This window comes from Panthera leo, chromosome A2, assembly GCF_018350215.1.
Source record: "Panthera leo isolate Ple1 chromosome A2, P.leo_Ple1_pat1.1, whole genome shotgun sequence".
Taxonomy (NCBI): Eukaryota; Metazoa; Chordata; class Mammalia; order Carnivora; family Felidae; genus Panthera; species Panthera leo.
The window spans coordinates 60594916-60612912 of NC_056680.1; the positions used below are offsets into that span (position 1 = coordinate 60594916).

At 57.6% G+C, this 17997-nt stretch overlaps 1 protein-coding gene across 2 annotated transcripts; it reads right to left on the reverse strand.

Annotated features, from left to right (window-relative positions):
- Positions 1-1741: 1741 nt before the first annotated feature.
- NPC1L1 (NPC1 like intracellular cholesterol transporter 1) lies at positions 1742-17764 on the reverse strand. Of its 2 annotated transcripts, XM_042913178.1 has the most exons (19): positions 17395-17764; positions 15043-16571; positions 13065-13165; positions 12414-12586; positions 12089-12217; positions 11623-11805; positions 11058-11172; positions 10824-10951; positions 10385-10522; positions 10174-10263; positions 6213-6403; positions 5974-6098; positions 5353-5479; positions 5212-5267; positions 4318-4468; positions 3973-4204; positions 3773-3886; positions 3530-3692; positions 1742-3283 (listed from the first exon to the last, which is right to left on the reverse strand). In XM_042913178.1, exons 1-19 carry the CDS (start codon positions 17446-17448, stop codon positions 3087-3089), a joined length of 3996 nt encoding a protein of 1331 aa, XP_042769112.1. In that variant the 5' UTR covers positions 17449-17764; the 3' UTR covers positions 1742-3086. The 2 variants fall into 2 exon arrangements, with proteins under 2 accessions (XP_042769112.1, XP_042769103.1); XM_042913169.1 differs by having other exon boundaries at positions 15043-17764.
- Between the last annotated feature and the right edge of the window lie 233 nt (positions 17765-17997).

Below are 17997 nucleotides of genomic sequence, written 5' to 3' on the forward strand. Positions count from 1 at the left end.
GGGCCGCTTCGCTCTACAGCTGTTTGCCATGGCAGTGTGGGCTGTCATCTCTGAAAACACTAAGCATATACAGTGGAAGGCAACAATTAGGCAGATCGAGTTGGGGGTAAAGCCAGGCTTCTTGCTGTTGGCAGGAGAGGTTACAGAGAAGCAAGGGAGAAGTCTAGAAGTATTCCTGAGGTGATGAATTCCCCCTGAAGGCATCAGCAGGAACTCCAATTTAGCTTAACACAGCTATAGATGGCTACGTATAGGAATATTTCTAGAAATGTGTACATATAGGGGCGCCTGGGGGGCTCAGTCGCTTAAGTGTCCGACTTTGGCTCAGGTCATGCATGATCTTACCATTCGTGGGTTAGAGCCGAGCGTCGGGCTCTGTGCTGACAGCTCAGAGCCTGGAGCCTGCTTCGGATTCTGTGTCTCCCTCTGTCTCTGCTCCTGCCCCGCTCATACACTCACTCGCTCTCTCTCTCAAAAACATTTAAAAAAACTTTTTTTAAGAAATGTGTACATATATGTGTGGGTTCACACACACGTATATTTCCTTGTTGTCTCAGCTGAGAGAGCCCAACAGCAACAATGCCCCAGCAGAAAAACACACATGGAACACCAGATCCTAGGTTCTAATCCCATCTCCAGTAGAAGGGCCAGGGCTCCTTGGAGAAATGACTGATTCTAGGACCGAGGCAGAAAATATACAAGCTGAGCCTGGACCAACTCGTAGTGCCAGAAAGCAAGGTAAGTGCTCAAAATGGGAAAACCCTCCATGCTGGAGGTGTGACAAGGGACAGGAGCCAACAGGAGCCCCCTGGGGGGGGGGCGCCTGGGGGGCTCAGTTGGTAAAGCGTCCAATTCTTGGTTTTGGCTCAGGTCATGATCTCACAGTTTTGTGGGTTCGAGCGCCGCATCAGGATCTGCACTGGCAGCACAGAGCCTGCTTGGGATCCTCTCTCCCTCTCTGCGTGCCCCTTCCCTGCTCACGCTGTCTCTGTCTCTCTCAAATAAATAAATAAAACTTAAAAAAAAAAAAAACTCCCGATAGCCCAAGCTGGTGCGATCTGAGCAAGAAAATAAAGTAGTGCCATATTAGAACGCAAAGCACAAAAATGAATATCCACGAGTCCATACTGTATATGTCATACTAAATAAATAAGTAGATGCAGGAGAATAGACAATCTTTCTGTTAAGAAGAGTTCCAAATTTATGTAAATACTCCACCCTCCAGAAGGTGGGACGTAACTCCCCACTCCCTAAGTGTAGGCTGTGCAGAGTGACTTCCCTCCAAGATGCACAGCACGGACAGTGTGGACAGGGGCAAAGGATAACTGTGGAAGAGATGCCAGGCAGACATGACCTTGGCCAGATGAGGAGACTCAATGCCAATGGTGGGAAGTCATGGGGACAGTGTGCACCCCTTACGTGTGCCGAGAAGGGTGCTGCACCTCTGAGGTCTCCCTGCCAAAAACCCATAACCTTGGTCTAATCGGGAGAAAAACACCAGACAAATCCCGTTAGAGGGACAGACATTCTACAAAATGCCCGACCAGTCCTCCTCGAAACCGTCAAGGTCATCAAAAACAAGTCTAACAAACTGTCACAGCCAAGAGCCTAAGGAGACGTAACAACTAAATGTCACATGCTCTCCTGGACAGGATCCTGGAACAGAAAAAGGGACACTAGATAAAAACTAAGGAAATCTAAATAAAAGTGTAGACTTTAGTAGTAATTATCAATACTGGTTTATTAATTGTATATTGACAAATGTACCATACTAATATATTGATAGGGAACTGGACGTGAAGTATGCAGGAACTTTCTGTACTATCTTTGTAATTTTCCTGTAAATCTAAAACTATTCTAAAATTGTAAAAAGGTTTCTTTTGAAAAATGTATTTAAAAATGATGATCACCCACAATGCTACCCTTTCCCCCAAAGAGCAAGTGGACATACAGTGTTGTTGGTACGGGGAGGGAGGCCCCTCACTGAGGCCGGCGGGTGGGGTGTGAATAGGGCAGCGCTTTCCAGAGGCAGCTGTGGGTCCCCTGCAGTCCCTCGGCGACACTGCCTCCAGGCAGCTCTCCCACACCCACAGACACATCAATGCCTGCTCAGCCTCACAGAGTTTCATCTTCTGCACCTGAGATTCCCTTGGTGTGATGAATTTCAGAATTTAGAAGGTTTTTAGGAAAGTAATTTGATGCTTACGCTGCCTTAGATATTACCCCCCATCAGGGCCCGGGGCCGCACACAGCACACAAAGTCACAAATGTGCCAAAATATCTGACCGCTCACATCAAGGAGACAAAGGATGTAAGGACCCCAGTCGTAAAGGTGTAAATAAACACCTCTCATCTGGTCCAATGAGATTGTCCCAAATGTACAAGAGAAAAAAAGCAAACGCAGTTTTCAGAGATTTGGGGATTTGGAGATTCCACAGAAGTGATTGGCGCTGTACTGGAAAACAACTGGGACCAATCTGCCCACCAGCAGGGAACGGACAGAATCATGGTGTTCGTGGGGCCAGGCCAGCTCAGTCGGTGGAGCACCTGACTCTTGATCTCAGGGTTGTGAGTTCGAGCCCCACAGTGGGTGGAGGGATTAAAAATGAAACCTTTAAAAATAAAGCAATCGTGCTCATTCATGCAATGGAATAATCCAGAGCAGTCGCAGTGACTGGCCCACAGGGACCAACGTGAATAAATGCAAAATGCACGGGGCATGGGGGAAGCTCGTGAAGGGATGTGTCAAGTCATTTACGGAAGACGTTTAAACGTGGAATGATACTCTATCTCTGTTCACATATAGACACGGAATTAGAGTGTAAAAACCTGCTCCGGAAAGACATACGTCAACTTCAAGAGACAGGAACAGACCACACCCACGCTGCCACATGCCTCCTTCATCCTAATCTTGTCCTCCTGGGTCCCACCTGGTGGCCAGAGACCAACCACCCACCTCGGGCACTCCCATGGCCACTGCCTCTCCTAGGCCCTGAGTGGGAGGACGGGTGAAGGGACCCCCATTAGGGAAGCTGCACAGCCCCAGGAGTCAGGGCTGGTGAGCCAGGATAGGAGCTCCAGCCTCCTCAGAACTCCTGCCCACCGCGGGACAGAGAACCGACAGCACCACCCATGCTCTTGGCAGGATGTTCAAAGCCATGGTTGATGTAGGTGCTGCTGGCTGTGGATGTTGGGGCCTGGTGGGTCAGGCAGGAGGCCACCCTGGCCCTGGCGGCCTCCTCCATCTTCTGCTCCAGCACTAGAGCCACATTAACGTCAGGCCCTGCAGAGGAACAGCCCCAGAGGCCCAAGATCAGGGAGGCCATGTGCTGGGCAGGAGATGGTGCGGGGGTGGGGGAGGGCCCCCTGGGTTGGGACTGCTGGGAGTGGGTGGGGGAGGGCCCCCTGGGTTGGGACTGCTGGGAGTGGGTGGGGGAGGGCCCCTGGGTTGGGACTGCTGGGAGTGGGTGGGGGAGGGGCCCTGCTGTGCTGCAGGCCAGCAGGTGCGGGAAGGCCTCTGGGCACTCACCCACGAAGCTGAGGACGACTGGCAGGAAGACCAGGCCATGCAACAGGCCCAGCAGGGTGATGAGGAGGTTGAGGCGGAAGAAGAAGATCTGGATGAGCTGCGCCTTGGCCAGGCCCAGGACGAGGATGCCCGGCAGGTTGGTCATGGCCACGCCCGCGAACACCTGGGGGTCACAGGCCCCGTGAGATGGGAGCACAGGGTGGGGGGGGACGGGAACTGCAGGGGGGTGGCTGGCCCACTCACCGCGCTGCCCATGAAGATCGTGGCCTCCTTGGCCCTCTCCAGCCGGGTGAGCCGGGTGCTGATGGCAAAGGCGCGGGTGATGTGGGACACAAACTCCACGGAGATGCCCACCGCCTGGGGGCAGAGAGGGGCGTTAGGCGTGCGAGGGCCGGAGCGTGGGGTCTCTGGAAGGAAGCAGAGTGTCCGGCGTGGCGCATTACCGTGACCAGGTTGATGAGGGACACGGCGTTGTAGCTGATGCCCCACAGGGCCATGAAGCCCACGGTGTCCACGAGGATCATGACGATGGAGAACAGGTTGAGGAGGCCGGAGCGCAGGTCCATGCCCAGCAGCAGGCAGCAGACGGCGAACGTGGGCAGCAGGCACATGGCGAGCATGAAGAGGCCCTCGGGGACCACCGTCAGGTACTGCTCGTAGAACACGTTGGTGATCCTGTGGGCGGGGCAGCGGAGCGCTGTCACTGCCGCCGGGGGCGCGCCACTTCCCGCCTCCGGCTCAGGCTCCAAGCTCCCCAGGGACCCTCCCACCCCTGCCACAGGCCTCACGTGTAGGGGAAGACCTCGAAGGCTGGGTCGGTGCCCGGCACCTGCCGCAGGTGGGCGGTGATGTTGGCCGCCAGTGCGCGTGCCGCCCGCAGGGCCTCCGTGTAATCCTGTGAGTTCCGCAGCGGCTTGTGGTAGGCCATGAACCTCGAGGCTGCGCCCCCACAGGGCCAAGGAAGGTCAAGGTCACTGCAGGCGCCCTCAAACCCCAGGGACACTTGGGGGATGGGGCTGGGCAGCCACCAGGATGGAATTCTTAACTTGTGAGCGAGGGGCCCTGCCTTTGGGGGTTGCACCCCTGTGGGAGGCCCACCCGGCCTGACTGCCACGGGCACAGCCTAAAGACACCAGGATAAACCCAGATGCTGTTGTCCGGGGTTTCAAAACATGCATCGGATGTTTCAGATTAATTCAATTACTTTTTCGATGTGCGTCTTCCTAGAGGGAAGATCCAGAAAGGGAGACAGAACCCTGCAAGTGGTTCACCTGACAGGGCTGTGCTGTGGGTGACCCCTGGGCAGGTGCAATAGCCATTCGCTTAACCAGGTGACCGCCTCTGGGCGTGATTTGTGCATGTGAGGAAGGGGTGTGAGTGGCTTGGTGCGGCACCAACTGGTGAGAGTCCGTGAATGTCTCACCGACTGAGGATTTGGGGCAGGGCATGGGGGAGAAAAAAGCAGGGCACACAGGGTGAAGTCTGAGAACGTGGAGCCAGGTAACATGACCTCTGAGGACAGGGCCAGGGCAGGCCCAAAGCCCCCATGGAGGAGGGAGGAGAGAAGACTGGAGGCTGAGAGGCTCTTCCCCGGGGCTTGCAGGGACCCCCCCTCCCCACCCCTGCCACTGCCCTGGGAACAGCTGACTCTGGTCTTCCCTGCCAGGTGAGGTCACGCTTACCTAAAACTTGGTTACCAGGTCCCAAATCCACGGAGGTGCTATACGCTGCCAGTCCACTGCCAGAAAGTCAGAGCAAAGGCTTCATCAAGGCCACGGCCACACTGGGGAACGTCCCCTGCCAGCACCCACCCCAAGGCTTACCCTTTGGGACACTTGATGTTGGGTGGGTCCTCCAGGAACCAGGGCAGGTATTTGTGGAACTGGTCCACTGATGGCCGGACGGGGCCCAGAGTGAAGTTCACACAGCTCTTCAAGCAGGCCAGGGAGTCTGCAAAGAGAGCGGGGGCTCTGAGCAGAGGCATCACCCCCCCTCTGGCTCCATTCCCACCAAGGTCCCCACATACTTCCACCACCCAACAGCCACGTGACACGTGTGGTCTGGGGGGGTCTGCCCTTGTCTCTGTAGGACAGGGCTGTGGAAACTACTGGCAGCTGTAGGCAGGTGAGGAAGAGATGTGCAGGGCAAAGAAACAACCCCCTTGGGCCTCCCCACTTCCCCTACAAGCGCAGCTGCTCTGGGACCAGAGCCACATGCTAACCTGGCCCTCCACCACCCACCACCCTCAAGCATTGGTGTGCCCAGAGATCACCACTCAGGGGGCGCCTGCACAGTGGGGCGTGGTCACCCACACGTGTGCTCTGAGCCCACACCCCCACCCCGATCAACCCTGCAAAAGGGCCTCGCCAGTCCGCTCCTCTCTTGCCTCAGTTTCCCCAAGCTGTGTTAGGTAGGCCATGAGCCCCCAGAGGCCCTGCACTCACTAACAGTCGAGGGGCAGAATTTGTCTTTGTTGGCACCAAAGGCATACAGGCGGCAGCAGGAGGACGGGGTCAGCCAGTCAATGAAGTCATCCACCCAGGAAGAGGCAGGGATGGCCAGGTAAGACCTGAGGGCACATGGAGAGGAGGCTGGGGTGGGAGGACCAGGTGGGCAGTTCTTCTGCTGGCCCCAAGGTACTGGGCTTCCTCGGAGAGTCAGGAGGGGGCAGCTGGCCACTCACTCATCGGGGAACTCAGTGGCGAACTGTATCTTCTGGGTTAAGGAGAAGCTGTCGCATCCTGCGCTCGAGCAAATGGCATTCATTCCCGCCTCGCTGGAGAAGTTGTAGCCTCCAGTGGTGACGAAGTAGACTGGAGCCCCGACCTCAAAGTAGCGGTTCAGAAAGAGGAAATAGTCGAGCAGGTAGGAGTCCTGGAACAGAGGACGGCCAGTGAGGCTGGGGCCAGATTCACCCCAGGGGTGCACTCCAGCTGGTGCTCACGGAGGTCTGCCGCACACCCAGGGGCACGATCCAGCTCATGCTCACAGAGGTCCGTACACACTCACAAAAGTGTGTGCAGGAGGTACACACATGGGCACACCTGCTCATAGAGACGTGCTCACAGAGGTGCGTGTGCGCATTGTATCCTAATCACCAGTACACACACAGAGCGACATACTCCGCCCCACGTGAATACACTCTGACAGGCATACAAACATGCATGCACGTGTAACATGATCCCTTCCTATTATCTCCCTTCCAGCACAGCCCACAGGCGTGTGCACATGGAGACAGGCGGTGTGCCAGGCACCTGCATGGCCTGTTCCTTTCTCCCAAAACCTCTGAGCACTGGAAGAGAAGACGGAGTACAAGATGCCAGGAGTCCACCCCCGCCCCCAACCTAGACACAACTGCACAACCTGTCTGATGGGGTCTGCAGCCCTGGGGGCAGTTGAGGGCTCGCAGCTTCCAGGGAAAGGCCTGGATGGTGAACTGTGCTTCATGTCAACACCTTCAGCTCCCAGCACATGCAGGTGTCTCAGGGGCAGTTTGTATACCGCTTGCAGGGTCCAGTGTGGGACATAAGGACCCCACACTCTATACATGGCAGATTTGCATTCTGATTGCCGGTCACTGAGCTTCTGATCTCGGTGGTGCAGAGTCAGGCTGTACCGTGGCCTCCCCCGCCTCCAGCTGGCCCGAATGCCAGGATATTTAAATGGCAAGTGACTGGCTTATTTTGCGCTTCATGTTTCCCCTTTTTCTCCTTTGGGGAGCCAGCCATTTAAGGAATAGGACATTCAAACGCAAATACCGAAGTCACCGCACATTACCAGGGAAAGGCACAGGCTCATCAGACTTTAATTTTATACCACAGGCTAATCTCCTGGACACAGACACAGCAACGTCACATTTGGGGGGAAAAAAAAGCAAACCTTAGAGAAGGGAGGAGAATCTGATCTTCAGAGTTACCGTATGATACAACTCAACTGTGTGTTTTTCAACAACAAAAAAAATCGCAAGACACACAAAGAATCAAAGTGTGGCCCATACCTAGGAACAAAAACTAATCAACAGATGATCTTGAGAAAGAACAGACAGAATCAGACAGAAACTTTAAAACATCTGTCTTGGGAATGCTTACACAGCCAAAATAAGATACGGACAAAGTCAAGAAAAGAAAGTATGAACAAAGTGGAAAGACCACCAAATAGAAGACATAAAACGGAGACCAGGAACAAATTCCAGAGCTGGAGAGAAGGAGAAATACAGGAAAAATTCTGTTCATAGATGACATGATGGTATGTATATAAAACTAACATTCCACCAAAAAACCCCTTAAAACTGGTAAAGAAATTCAGCAAAGTGGCAAGTTACGAGATCAATACGCAAGAATCAATTTCATTTCTATACATGAACAATGAATAACCCAAAAAGGAAGCCAAGGGAAGTGCAGTTATAAGAGCATAAAGCGAATAAAATACTTAGGGATTAACTTTACCGAGGGTGTGAAAGACCCGCATGCTGACAGCCATGCCACATCTCAGAAAGAAATTAAGACACAAATAAATGGGGAGATGCCTGTGCCCACCAGCTGGGAGGATGAATATTATCCAGGCCACCAAGGAGCCTCCAGCTTCAGTGTGATGCTATCAAGATCCCAATGACGTTTCTTACAGAAATAGAAAAATTCATCTTAAAATTCATAAGGGACTCCAAAGAGCCAAAATAATCTTTAAAAAGAATAAAAGTTGGAGGACTCACATTTCCTGATCTCAAAACTGACCACAAAAGCACAGTAATCTAAGCAGTGAGGTGCTAGCATAAAGACAGACACACAGACCGATGGGACAGAAGACAGCCCAGATGTAAACCCTTGCGTGTATGGCAACATAGACTCTGACAAGGGTGCCAAGACCATTCTGTGGGGAAGGGGAGTCTCTTCAACGCTTGCTGCTGGGGACACGGGACATCTACACACAAAAGAATGAAGTCGGACCTTCAAAAATATACATAACTATGCACAAAAATTAACTCCAATGGACCCAACACTTAAGGGCTGAATTTGTAACTCCTGGAGAGGAAAGCACAGGGGAAACCTTCCAGATACTGGGTTTGGTGATTATTTCTTGAATGACCCCAGAAGCCTGGGTAACAAATGGAAAAATAGGCAAATTGGAATTGATGAAAACTTTAAAAAGTTTTTTAAAAGGTTTTATTTTTAAGTAATCGCTACTCCCAGCGCAGGGCCTGAACTCACAACCCTGAGATCAAGAGTTGCACACTCCGACTGGGACAGCCAGGTGCTGTGAGAATTGAAAACTTCTGTTCATCAAAAGACATTTCTGATAGAGTAGAAAGGCAACCAACAGAAGTGGAAAAGACATTTGCCAATCATGTATCTGATTAAAAATACTCAGGATATCTAGAGAATTCCCAAAACTGAGCAAAGAGACAAACAAACAAAAACAACCAATCTGATAAAAAATGAACAAAAGACTTAAACACACACTTCTCCAAAGAAGACACACAAATAGCCAATAAACATATGGAAAGATGCTCAGCATCACTGATTATCTGGGAAATGCAAATCAAAACGTCAGTGAGATGCCCCTTCACACCGGGCAGGATGGTACTATCAAAAAGGGGGGTGGGGGTGCCTGGGTGGCTCAGTCGGTTAAGTGTCCGACTTCAGCTTGGGTCATGATCTCACAGTTGGTGGGTTCGAGCCCTTCATCAGGCTGTGCTGACAGCTCAGAGCCTGAAGCCTGCTTCAGATTCTGTCTCCCTCTCTCTGTGCCCCTCCCCTGCTCGTGCTCTTTCTCTCTCTCTCAAAATAAATAAATAAAGTTAAAAATAAATTACAGTTAGCGTTATCACGTGGCCCAGCAGTTCCCCCTCTGGGAACACACCCGGAAGAATGGAATGCAGGTTTGGAGAGAGATCTCTGTGCACCTGCGTCTGCAGCAGCCTCATTACAAACACTGAGACAGGAAGGAAGCCTTGTGCAGAGACAAGGGGTAAAGACAATGCAGAGTGTGTGTGTGTGTGTGTGTGTGTGTGTGTGTGTGTGTGCGCGCACGCGCGCATAAATGTGTGAGCATCGTCAGCCTTGACAGGAAAGGATGCTCTGACACCGGAGAACCTGACGCCGAGTGGAAGGAGCCAGACACAGAAGGACACGCACTGAAGGGGGGGGGTCCTGAGAGGGGTCCGGTCCACAGAGACAGAGAGGACACGGTGGGTACCAAGGTGGGTAGGGCAGGGGGAGCCGGTGTGGTCACCCTCGTTGCCGTCTTCCTCAGATCCTTCGCATGCCTCTCTTCCACTCGCAAGGCCATCTGGCCCCTCCAGCCATGGAGGTCTTACCCTCCACAGAGCCCCTGACCTTCTGTGTCTCCCGGGCCCGAGGAGGTGGTGTGCCAGCACAGGGCAGGCATGAGGTGAGCCGTCAGTCACTCTGCCTGGACGCTCGCCCCACACGGCCAGCCCCCCGTGGCCTGCTTCTGCCCCCCAGGAGCCTTGGGGCTGGCGCCGCCCCTGTGCATCCACACACCGGCTCAGCTGCTCTCCCGGGTCCCCGTTGTGAACAGTCCCACACTGCCTACCAGGTCCCCCCGCCCACACCTGGCCCCCAGGGGTGTGCCCTGACCCCCCTGAACCCTGGGCCACCAAGCGGAGGTCACAGGGCACAGCTCACCTTGGGAAGGGCCAGCTCCTGATCCAGCCCCACACTGGCCTGGCACATGAGGTACAGCCCGGCTCCAAACAGGCCCGTGAACAGCAGCAGCTGTGGGGGGGCGGGGGGGCAGGGGGGGCACTCTGGAGCTGGGCCGATGGCGTCCCAACTGCCCCACACACGGGCGAGCTCAAGGTCCCTGCGGGCAGGCAGACCCTCCCGCTCCACTCACCACAACCACACGTGTGACCCGGTGCAGCAGGAGTGGGACGTAGACCTTACGGAAAAATCGCAGCAGGAGCCCCTCACTTTGGCCCGGGGGGGGCAGCTCCCGAGCGCCAGCACAGCAGCACACATCCATCCTGGAGGCCTGCAGGGGCGCAGGGTGGGGGGACATGCCAGCGTGCTGTGTTCTCAACATTTACTTTCCATGGTGATGAAACACCACCACACTTTGCACTGTCCCTCTCAACATCTCATTTCTAGCTTTTCTTGGCCCTTTGTACCTTGCAGATTTGATCCTATTCCCCTAAGTTATCAAACCAAACTTGCTTCTCCGTGGGGTCCTAGAGACTGCATGGCCCACACAGCCCCACATGCCATCCCTGCACCCAGCCCCGCTCTGTGAGCCCGCTCTGCCGGGCGGGTCCCGGGTCCTGCCCCAGACCTACCTCCTGCCGCCTACTGTCCAGAGACAGCAGGGCCACGAAGGCCGACACCTGCAGCAGAAAGTCCAGGATGACAGCCAAGCCGGAGGTCAGGGCGAAGGTCCTCACCGCTGGCATGGGGGTCAGGGCCCCTGGGGGTGCAGGGGTAAATCTCAGGGCGCGGCATCTGCTGCCGCAGTGGAGGGAAGGGGCCATCCACACGCACCACCCCGGTGGGGAGTGGCTGCCCAGCCTCACCGAGAAAGAAGCAGATGGCCTCAGACAGGCTGCAGAGCAGCATGCTGGGGGCCACCCTGCCCAGTGCGCGGCCGATGTGGTCCTCTCGCCGCTCTCCAGGCCTCCGTGGCAGCCTCTGTGTGGGGACACCAGGGACAGCGTCCAGGGCCAGCAGGGAGGGCACAGCCCTGGCAGGAAGGCCCCCCCCCACCAGTGAGGAGCAGACCCTGCGAACACCCTGCTTCTCAGGGTCTGGCCGGGAGACGTGCTTGGCGTGTTCCAGGCCATGCACGGCACACTCCTTCCAATACATCCCTGGGTCCCTAAAAGTGCACCAGTGGGAGAGGCCAAATCCACGGGGATTGCATGTCCGTGGACTGCTACAGAGGAGGCCGAGTAGTGCCGCATGACATTCAGCACAGGGCAAGGAGGCACACGCGGTAGGAACGCACGTGTGTGCAAGATACGGGATGCTCCGTTTTGCACAGACTGTTGACACGAATGCTGGTGCAGAAGAGGAGTGCGCCAGAGGCCCAAACCCGTACAAGGCTGGGTCTGCGAGAAGAGGAGAGCCCCGCCCTCTCACCTGGTACTCGAGCACTAGGATAAAGATGTTGTCAGCACCCACGGCCAGCACCAGGAAAGGCACCACCTGCAGGATCACCAGGGAGGAGGGGACGCCCAGGTACGAGAAGAAGCCCATGGCCGCCGTGACCGCTCCCAGCACCACGGCCACCCCGCCCAGGCCCAGCGTGGCCTTGGCATCCACCTGCAATGGAGCGGGGTTCAGTCTCCTCAGCTGCCCCAGGTGCCCCCCACCCCGAGCTGGAGAAGGGTGGTGGGCCTGGGGCAGGCGTGCTGGGGGTCTCTGCGTTCCTGCATCCCCCAGCACAGGTCCTGCCCCAGGAGGATGGGAATCGATCACGAGGCCTTTTGAGCAGAAGTATCACTCCTTGGGGAGCCACTGCGGGGGTGTCTACAGGTTGCTCTGTGGAAGGTTCTGGATGCCCCGACAGGCCAGCCCACCCTACTGGGCCCCTCCAGATCCTTACCGCCACCCGGCGCCAGCTGGAGTAGCTGCCCAGGGCCAGGGAGATGTACAGGAAGATGACAATGTAGCTGACCCCAAAGACCGGCAGGTCCTGGGCCGTGGTGCGATTGATCTCGTCCTCCAGGGAGCGCTGTGGATGCACACCCCCCAGCCCCGCTGACCTGAGGGCTCCGTGAGCCCAGCCAGGCCGCTGGGTCCTGTCTTCCTCGTGGGCAGCTGCAGGCCCAGGGTCGCCCGGGGTGGGGGGGTCCAGGAGGGGGACACGGTGACCCATCAAAGCCACCTGGGTCGCCCGCCCCTCCAGAGGCAGGGAGCCTGAAGCCTACCTCCGCCATGAATGTGACCTGGAACCTGCCGGCTGTCCGCTGCTGGAAAGCTCTCATCTCCTCCAAGAAGGCCCCCTCCCAGAGCTTTGCCTGTGCCAGCCGGGGGTCCCCAGAGGCGTAGTTGTTAAGGGAGAAGGTCATGATCAGGGCCTCTGCCTCAGAGTAGTCTTTCCCTGGGATAAGAAATGTTCAGCCACCCTCCTTCCTCACCCCTGCTCCCCTCCCCACTCCAGCCTCACCCCTGCTCACCTCCCTCCTTCTGGCCTCACCTCTGCTCACTCCAGCTCCATTCCCCCACTCCAGCCTCACCCCTGCTCCCCTTCCCCCTCCAGCCTCACCCCGGCCCCCCCCCCACCTCTAGCAGCACCGCTTCTTCCCTCCCCAACCGTCCATATCCAAGTCATTGTTTTACCCCTCCACCCCACTTCCCTCTTTTAGCCAAGGGCAAGCCTGTGAACTCAGGCACAGAACCAGAGGGCCTGAGCAGGCTGGGAGAAGATGAAAAAGGTAGCAGTTCTTTGGCCCCAGCCAGCCCCCCACAAGCCTGGCCACCCCAGGCAGTGAGAGCCCATCAGTATTCCCACCCTCCCACCCACCGTCCCTGCCCCATATTGCCTCCTTGCTGGCCTTCCCCAGAGCCACCCGGCTTACCTCTGTAGCCCCCCACAGCAAGAAAAGGGAAGACAGGGCCCCCGTAGTCAGCCATGCAGCTCAGGGCTAGGGCTGTGCCATCCTTGAAGGTGAGAGGGGCACTGGGGGGAGAAGGAAGGACCTTTCCTGGCCCCGTGCCCATTGCCAGCCCCAGACTTCCAGCACTGTCCCCTGACCCATGGTCAGAACCACTTTTCCCCAAAAAATTTCCCTCAGCCTGACCCAGAGTGGAGCAGAGCTCTGTGATCAGGGCTGTGTGAGCTCTCCCTTCACACCTGCTGACTCTGCAGGCTCGAGACCGCATCCCAGACAAGGCAAGTCCATGAGCGTCACACATGTGGACTGCCGGGGGTCACCAGGACTTAGCCCTGGGAATCTGGCACAAGCTCCACTCCTACAAGACAGCCTTGCAGTGCTCAGCCTGTCCCCTGGCCAGCCTGGAACCCCCAGGCCCTGAGACCAGATCTTCCTTTCTGTGCACAAATTACTAGCCCAGACCCCTTGGACATGTCTCTACTGAGCCTTCCTGCAAGTGCGTGTCGGGTACCCGGACAAAGTGGTCTTTGTGAGTGAGCACGTGGGTCACCAGCTATCCTGGGCATGCCGGTTGCTATGTGACCTTGAGCAGCTCACCACACCCCTGGCCCTCAGTTTTCCTGTCTCTGGAATGGAGATAATCAGACCACCCCAGAGATGTTGTGAACATCCAAAATCAAAATAATGCCAACACAAGGACTGGACCTGGGGACAGAGCTCCTTCCCTGACTCGCCAGTTCTGAGGGCCAGCCAGGACCAAGACACTGACTCTGGGAAGCGGCCCGAAGGGTGGAACCCTGGGTCCCTCACCTAATCCAGTGGTTCTCAGTGCGGTGTCAGGGCCCGGGAGTCTTAGACACCCTTTCGAGGGTCTGCAAGGTCAAAACCAATCTCATAATAACATAAGATGCTTTCCGCCTTTTCCCCTTCATTTGCCATCGGGTATAAGGGATAGAGACAGTCCGCTGATGTGCCTTCAGAGTCCATATCGTAACTAACATTTAGGAAAAACCACATACTGTGTTTGGGTGTATATCAAAGAAAACAACCAAGTACGTGGGGAGGCTCTCACGATGCTCCCCCCTCGTCCGGCCACATGGGCGTGACATCAGAGATTCTCACTACGGCCCCAGCCAGCAGGCCACACGCAGAAGCCAGAAGCCAGCTATCCCCCATTAAACAAGACAACAAAGAGATCTGTAAAGATGTAAAACAATGTCACTCTTATCACTGACTCTTCTTGTTTGGAAAATACAGTTATTTTGTATGCTATTCATGTTGACATGTAATGGGGCTTGTTACTGTTGTCTCATCATGTGGTGGATGTCAGTAGACATAGCCTCTACCTGGGCCAGAGCAAACAGGGGTATTTGGTCTCTTGTGACAGTGTCAGCAGGCCCAGACCAGGCATTGTGGACCTCTGCGCACTATAATCTCAGGGAGCCTCGGCCACTGCCCGCTCACCCGTTGCCCTCCCAGGTGAGCCTTCACTCTCAATCCCAAGGCCCAGCAGTCTCACTGCTGTCTCATTTGCAGCACAGCAGAGTGGAGGCAGCTGGGGACCAGACCCCAAGATTACCACGGTGTGTGGCTGCACCCTGCACAGGGGCACCCAGCCCCTGCTGGGTGACCCTGCGGTGCTGGGGCCTGCATGGACGCACACAAATCACATCGCTCCATCACACTCAAAGAAAGAAAAGCAAGGAGGCAACTGCTCTGTCTGAGCGGGGTCAGAACCAGGGAGGCCATGACGGCCACGCGCCAACCCACGCCAGCCAGTGGGAGCCACGGCGGGGGTGGCAGGGAGGAGTGTGGAGAGGAAGGGTGTGTTGCAGCCCCTGAGACAGAGACGCGGGGCCACACAGGACCCCAGGGGCCGGGCCAAGCCCCGCTGTACCTGGCAGTCCCCCTCCCTCTCCAGGGCCAGACAGCGAGGACTCACTTAGCGCAGTAGAGAAAGTGGTCCCTCCAGTCCACTTGAGAGGTCTGCCCGGTCAGCGTCTGGTTGGCCGTGAGCAGCAGGCGCGTGCGATTATTCTGGAAATACTGCAAGAGGCTGTTCACGCAACAGTCGGAGAGGCTGGTGTTGTGCGGGTTGAGGGGCGCGAAGCACACGTCCTGCAGCGACACATTGCGCTGCTCCTCGGGCGACCACACCTGCAGGTGTCGCAGTGTCTCCTGCAGCTCCAGCACCTCCAGCAGGACGTCGGGGGCCAGAACCCCACTGAAGTTCTTGGGCCCCAGCAGCAGGGAGTTGTAGCTGGAGCCAGGCCGTGTGGGTGCCGTCAGGATCACCTGGTTGGTCCGCAAGAAGGGGCCGAAATGCTGGTCATGAAACTCCTTCTCTCTCCGGGCCTGGCTGCTGGGGGCCGACCACAGCTCCACGGGGTCCGTGGTCAGCTCCATGAAGGCCAGGCCTCCTGAAAAGGCCACCACCACGGCGATGGACACCAGCAGGACGCTCAGCGGCCATGAGGCCACCCACGTGCCCCAGCCCTGGAAGCACCGGCTGAGGAGGCTATGCGTGGACAGGCTCAGTTTGTCGGAGAGGCTGGTGCCCACTGTGGGGTCCCGCATCTTGCCCTTGCCCCAGCGGGAGGCCAGGCGGGGCCCCACCAGGAAGGCGGTAAGTACAGCAAAGGCCGAGCAGAGGGCGATGACGAGGGCCAGCCCACCTGCCATCCGGCCCATGTAGAAGGTGGCGTCCAGGGCCTGGGGCCGGGCGATGGCGGGGCACGAGGCGGCGCAGTCTTGGCAGGAGCAGGCGGCTGCGCCGTCTGCCTGGGACTCATTGCATGGCGCCACCTCCCCGTTCAGAAGCTGCACCCCACTCCCCGGCGTCTGACCAGGCTCCAAGAGGTAGAAGGTGATGTCCAGGGGGGCCAGGCCGTTTCCTGTGTCCCCCTGGAAGTTGAGCCAGCGCTGAGCGTTGCAGAGGGCGGAGCCATAAACGCCACACATGGTGCCCACAGCCAGCGTGGCCGCCGCAGGGACACGCACCCGGCTGCATGAGTCGTAGGTCCGCCTGGCGAAGCTGCTCTGGTAGAAGGCCTCGTAGGCCACTACAGCTGGCGGCCGGCCGTCCCCGCGCCGGGCCACGCGCGTCACGTTGACGAACAGGCTCTGGTTGGGGCTGCAGGTGTTGTGGCAGTGCAGGCTCACGAAGTTGTCGGTGCAGGCGGGGCAGCGTGCGAGGAGCGCCTTGGTGACCGCCAGGCTCGCCTCCAGGGACACCAGCTGCTTGGCGGAGCAGCAAGCGTAGGTGGTGTCGGGGCCAGCGTACAGGCGGGGACAGATGCGCCGCAGGAGGGCCAGGTGCTCGCCGGCCAGGAGGCGGGCGGGTGTGTTGGACAGGCAGGACACGTTGGCCAGGGGAGCCAGGCCTCCGGACAGCTCTGGGTTCTTGCCACACTCGTCGTAGAAGGCGCAGTAGCCAGACCGGTGGATGGGTGTGTACAGCTCGGCCCGGGCCTGCGGCAGGATGCCATCACCATGGGGCCCAGTGCCACTCGCAGCGGATGGCCTCGGGGCAGGGGCGGGCATGGGGTGCACAGCCCGGGGACCTGGGGAGGGACGGGCACTCCCGCAGTTTTCGGGGCGTGATGACCGGACAAGCCAGGCCTGTGTCCCAAGTGATGGGGTTACTGAGGAGAGGGAGGTGGCCGGCAGACCTGCATTTAGCAAGGTCACGCCGGAGGGTGAGGAAACAGGTGGGGAGAACGGCGGAGCGGGGCGGGGACACCCTTGGAGGCTGCCACCTAGTCCTGCTGAGAAACGGCAGCCACGACAGGTTGGGGGGCTGCAGGCTGCATCTGGGGGCCCAGGGCCCCTCTGGGAGATTCTGTGCAGACCTTCCCTCACCTGCTTGGGGCTGACAGCCTTCAGCCGCCCCCCCCCCAGACGTGCCAGAGCCCAGAAACTCCTCCCCACCTAGCGTTCAACCCTCATTGGGTAATTCCCATGCACCCCCAGCCCACTCCAAAGGCATCCCACGATGGGACCCTCCTTCGTCCCTCCACTGGCCACCTGAGGCCAGGACATCCGCGGGCACCAAGGATGGGAGGCACACAGGCATCCCCCATCCCCAGCACTCGTGTCCACCTCACCCCATGACCCTGAGCTATGGGCCACCCAGGACCCCCGCCCACACTCCTCTTGTGGGGCGCCTGGGGTCCCTCATCTATCCACAGACCAGCCCCTCAGAGTCAGGCCCTCCTCACTGTGGCCAAGCAGCCCCCTGCCCGACAGTCCTGCGGGCAACAGTGGAGGGGTGACCACTGGCACCGGGACTCACCGAGTGCAGGAGCAGGGCCCATAGCAGCCAGCCCCTCAGTCCGGCCTCTGCCATCCTGGCTCTGGGAAGGCGTCTAGGGGAGAGGGGCCAGGCCACAGGGACAGCTGAGGGCTGGCTCCTGGGGATACACAATGCCGGTCCAGGCAGCACATACACTTAACCTGGGGGTGCTCAGCAAGGCAGCGTCCCCATTGGGGAGGGCCTGACCTGACTGGTCAGGGACCAATGGGGCTGAGCCCCACAGCTCCCAGCTGGTTAATGATCCACCTTCTCCTGCCCTCCCACCTGAGTCCCACCCTCTCCACGAGCCTCCCGGGGAGGCGCTGGGGTCTCCCTTCATCCGCTTCCCAAAGCAAGGACTGGCCCCCAGAACCCCTGCTCGCCACAGCCTGCCCCCCCTCACCCAGCCCAGCCCAGAGCCCCTCTCTCTCAGCCCCCTCCTGGGAGCCAGCCAGCTCCGGCTGGGACACACCTTTGCACTGTCAAGCTTAGCAACAGTTAATTAATATTAACAGTCTGATAACAGAGGGGACTGTTATGGGTGGAGTGACCAGTGACAAAGCCCCTCCTCTGGGTGGAGGGGGCAGACCATCTCCCGAGGGG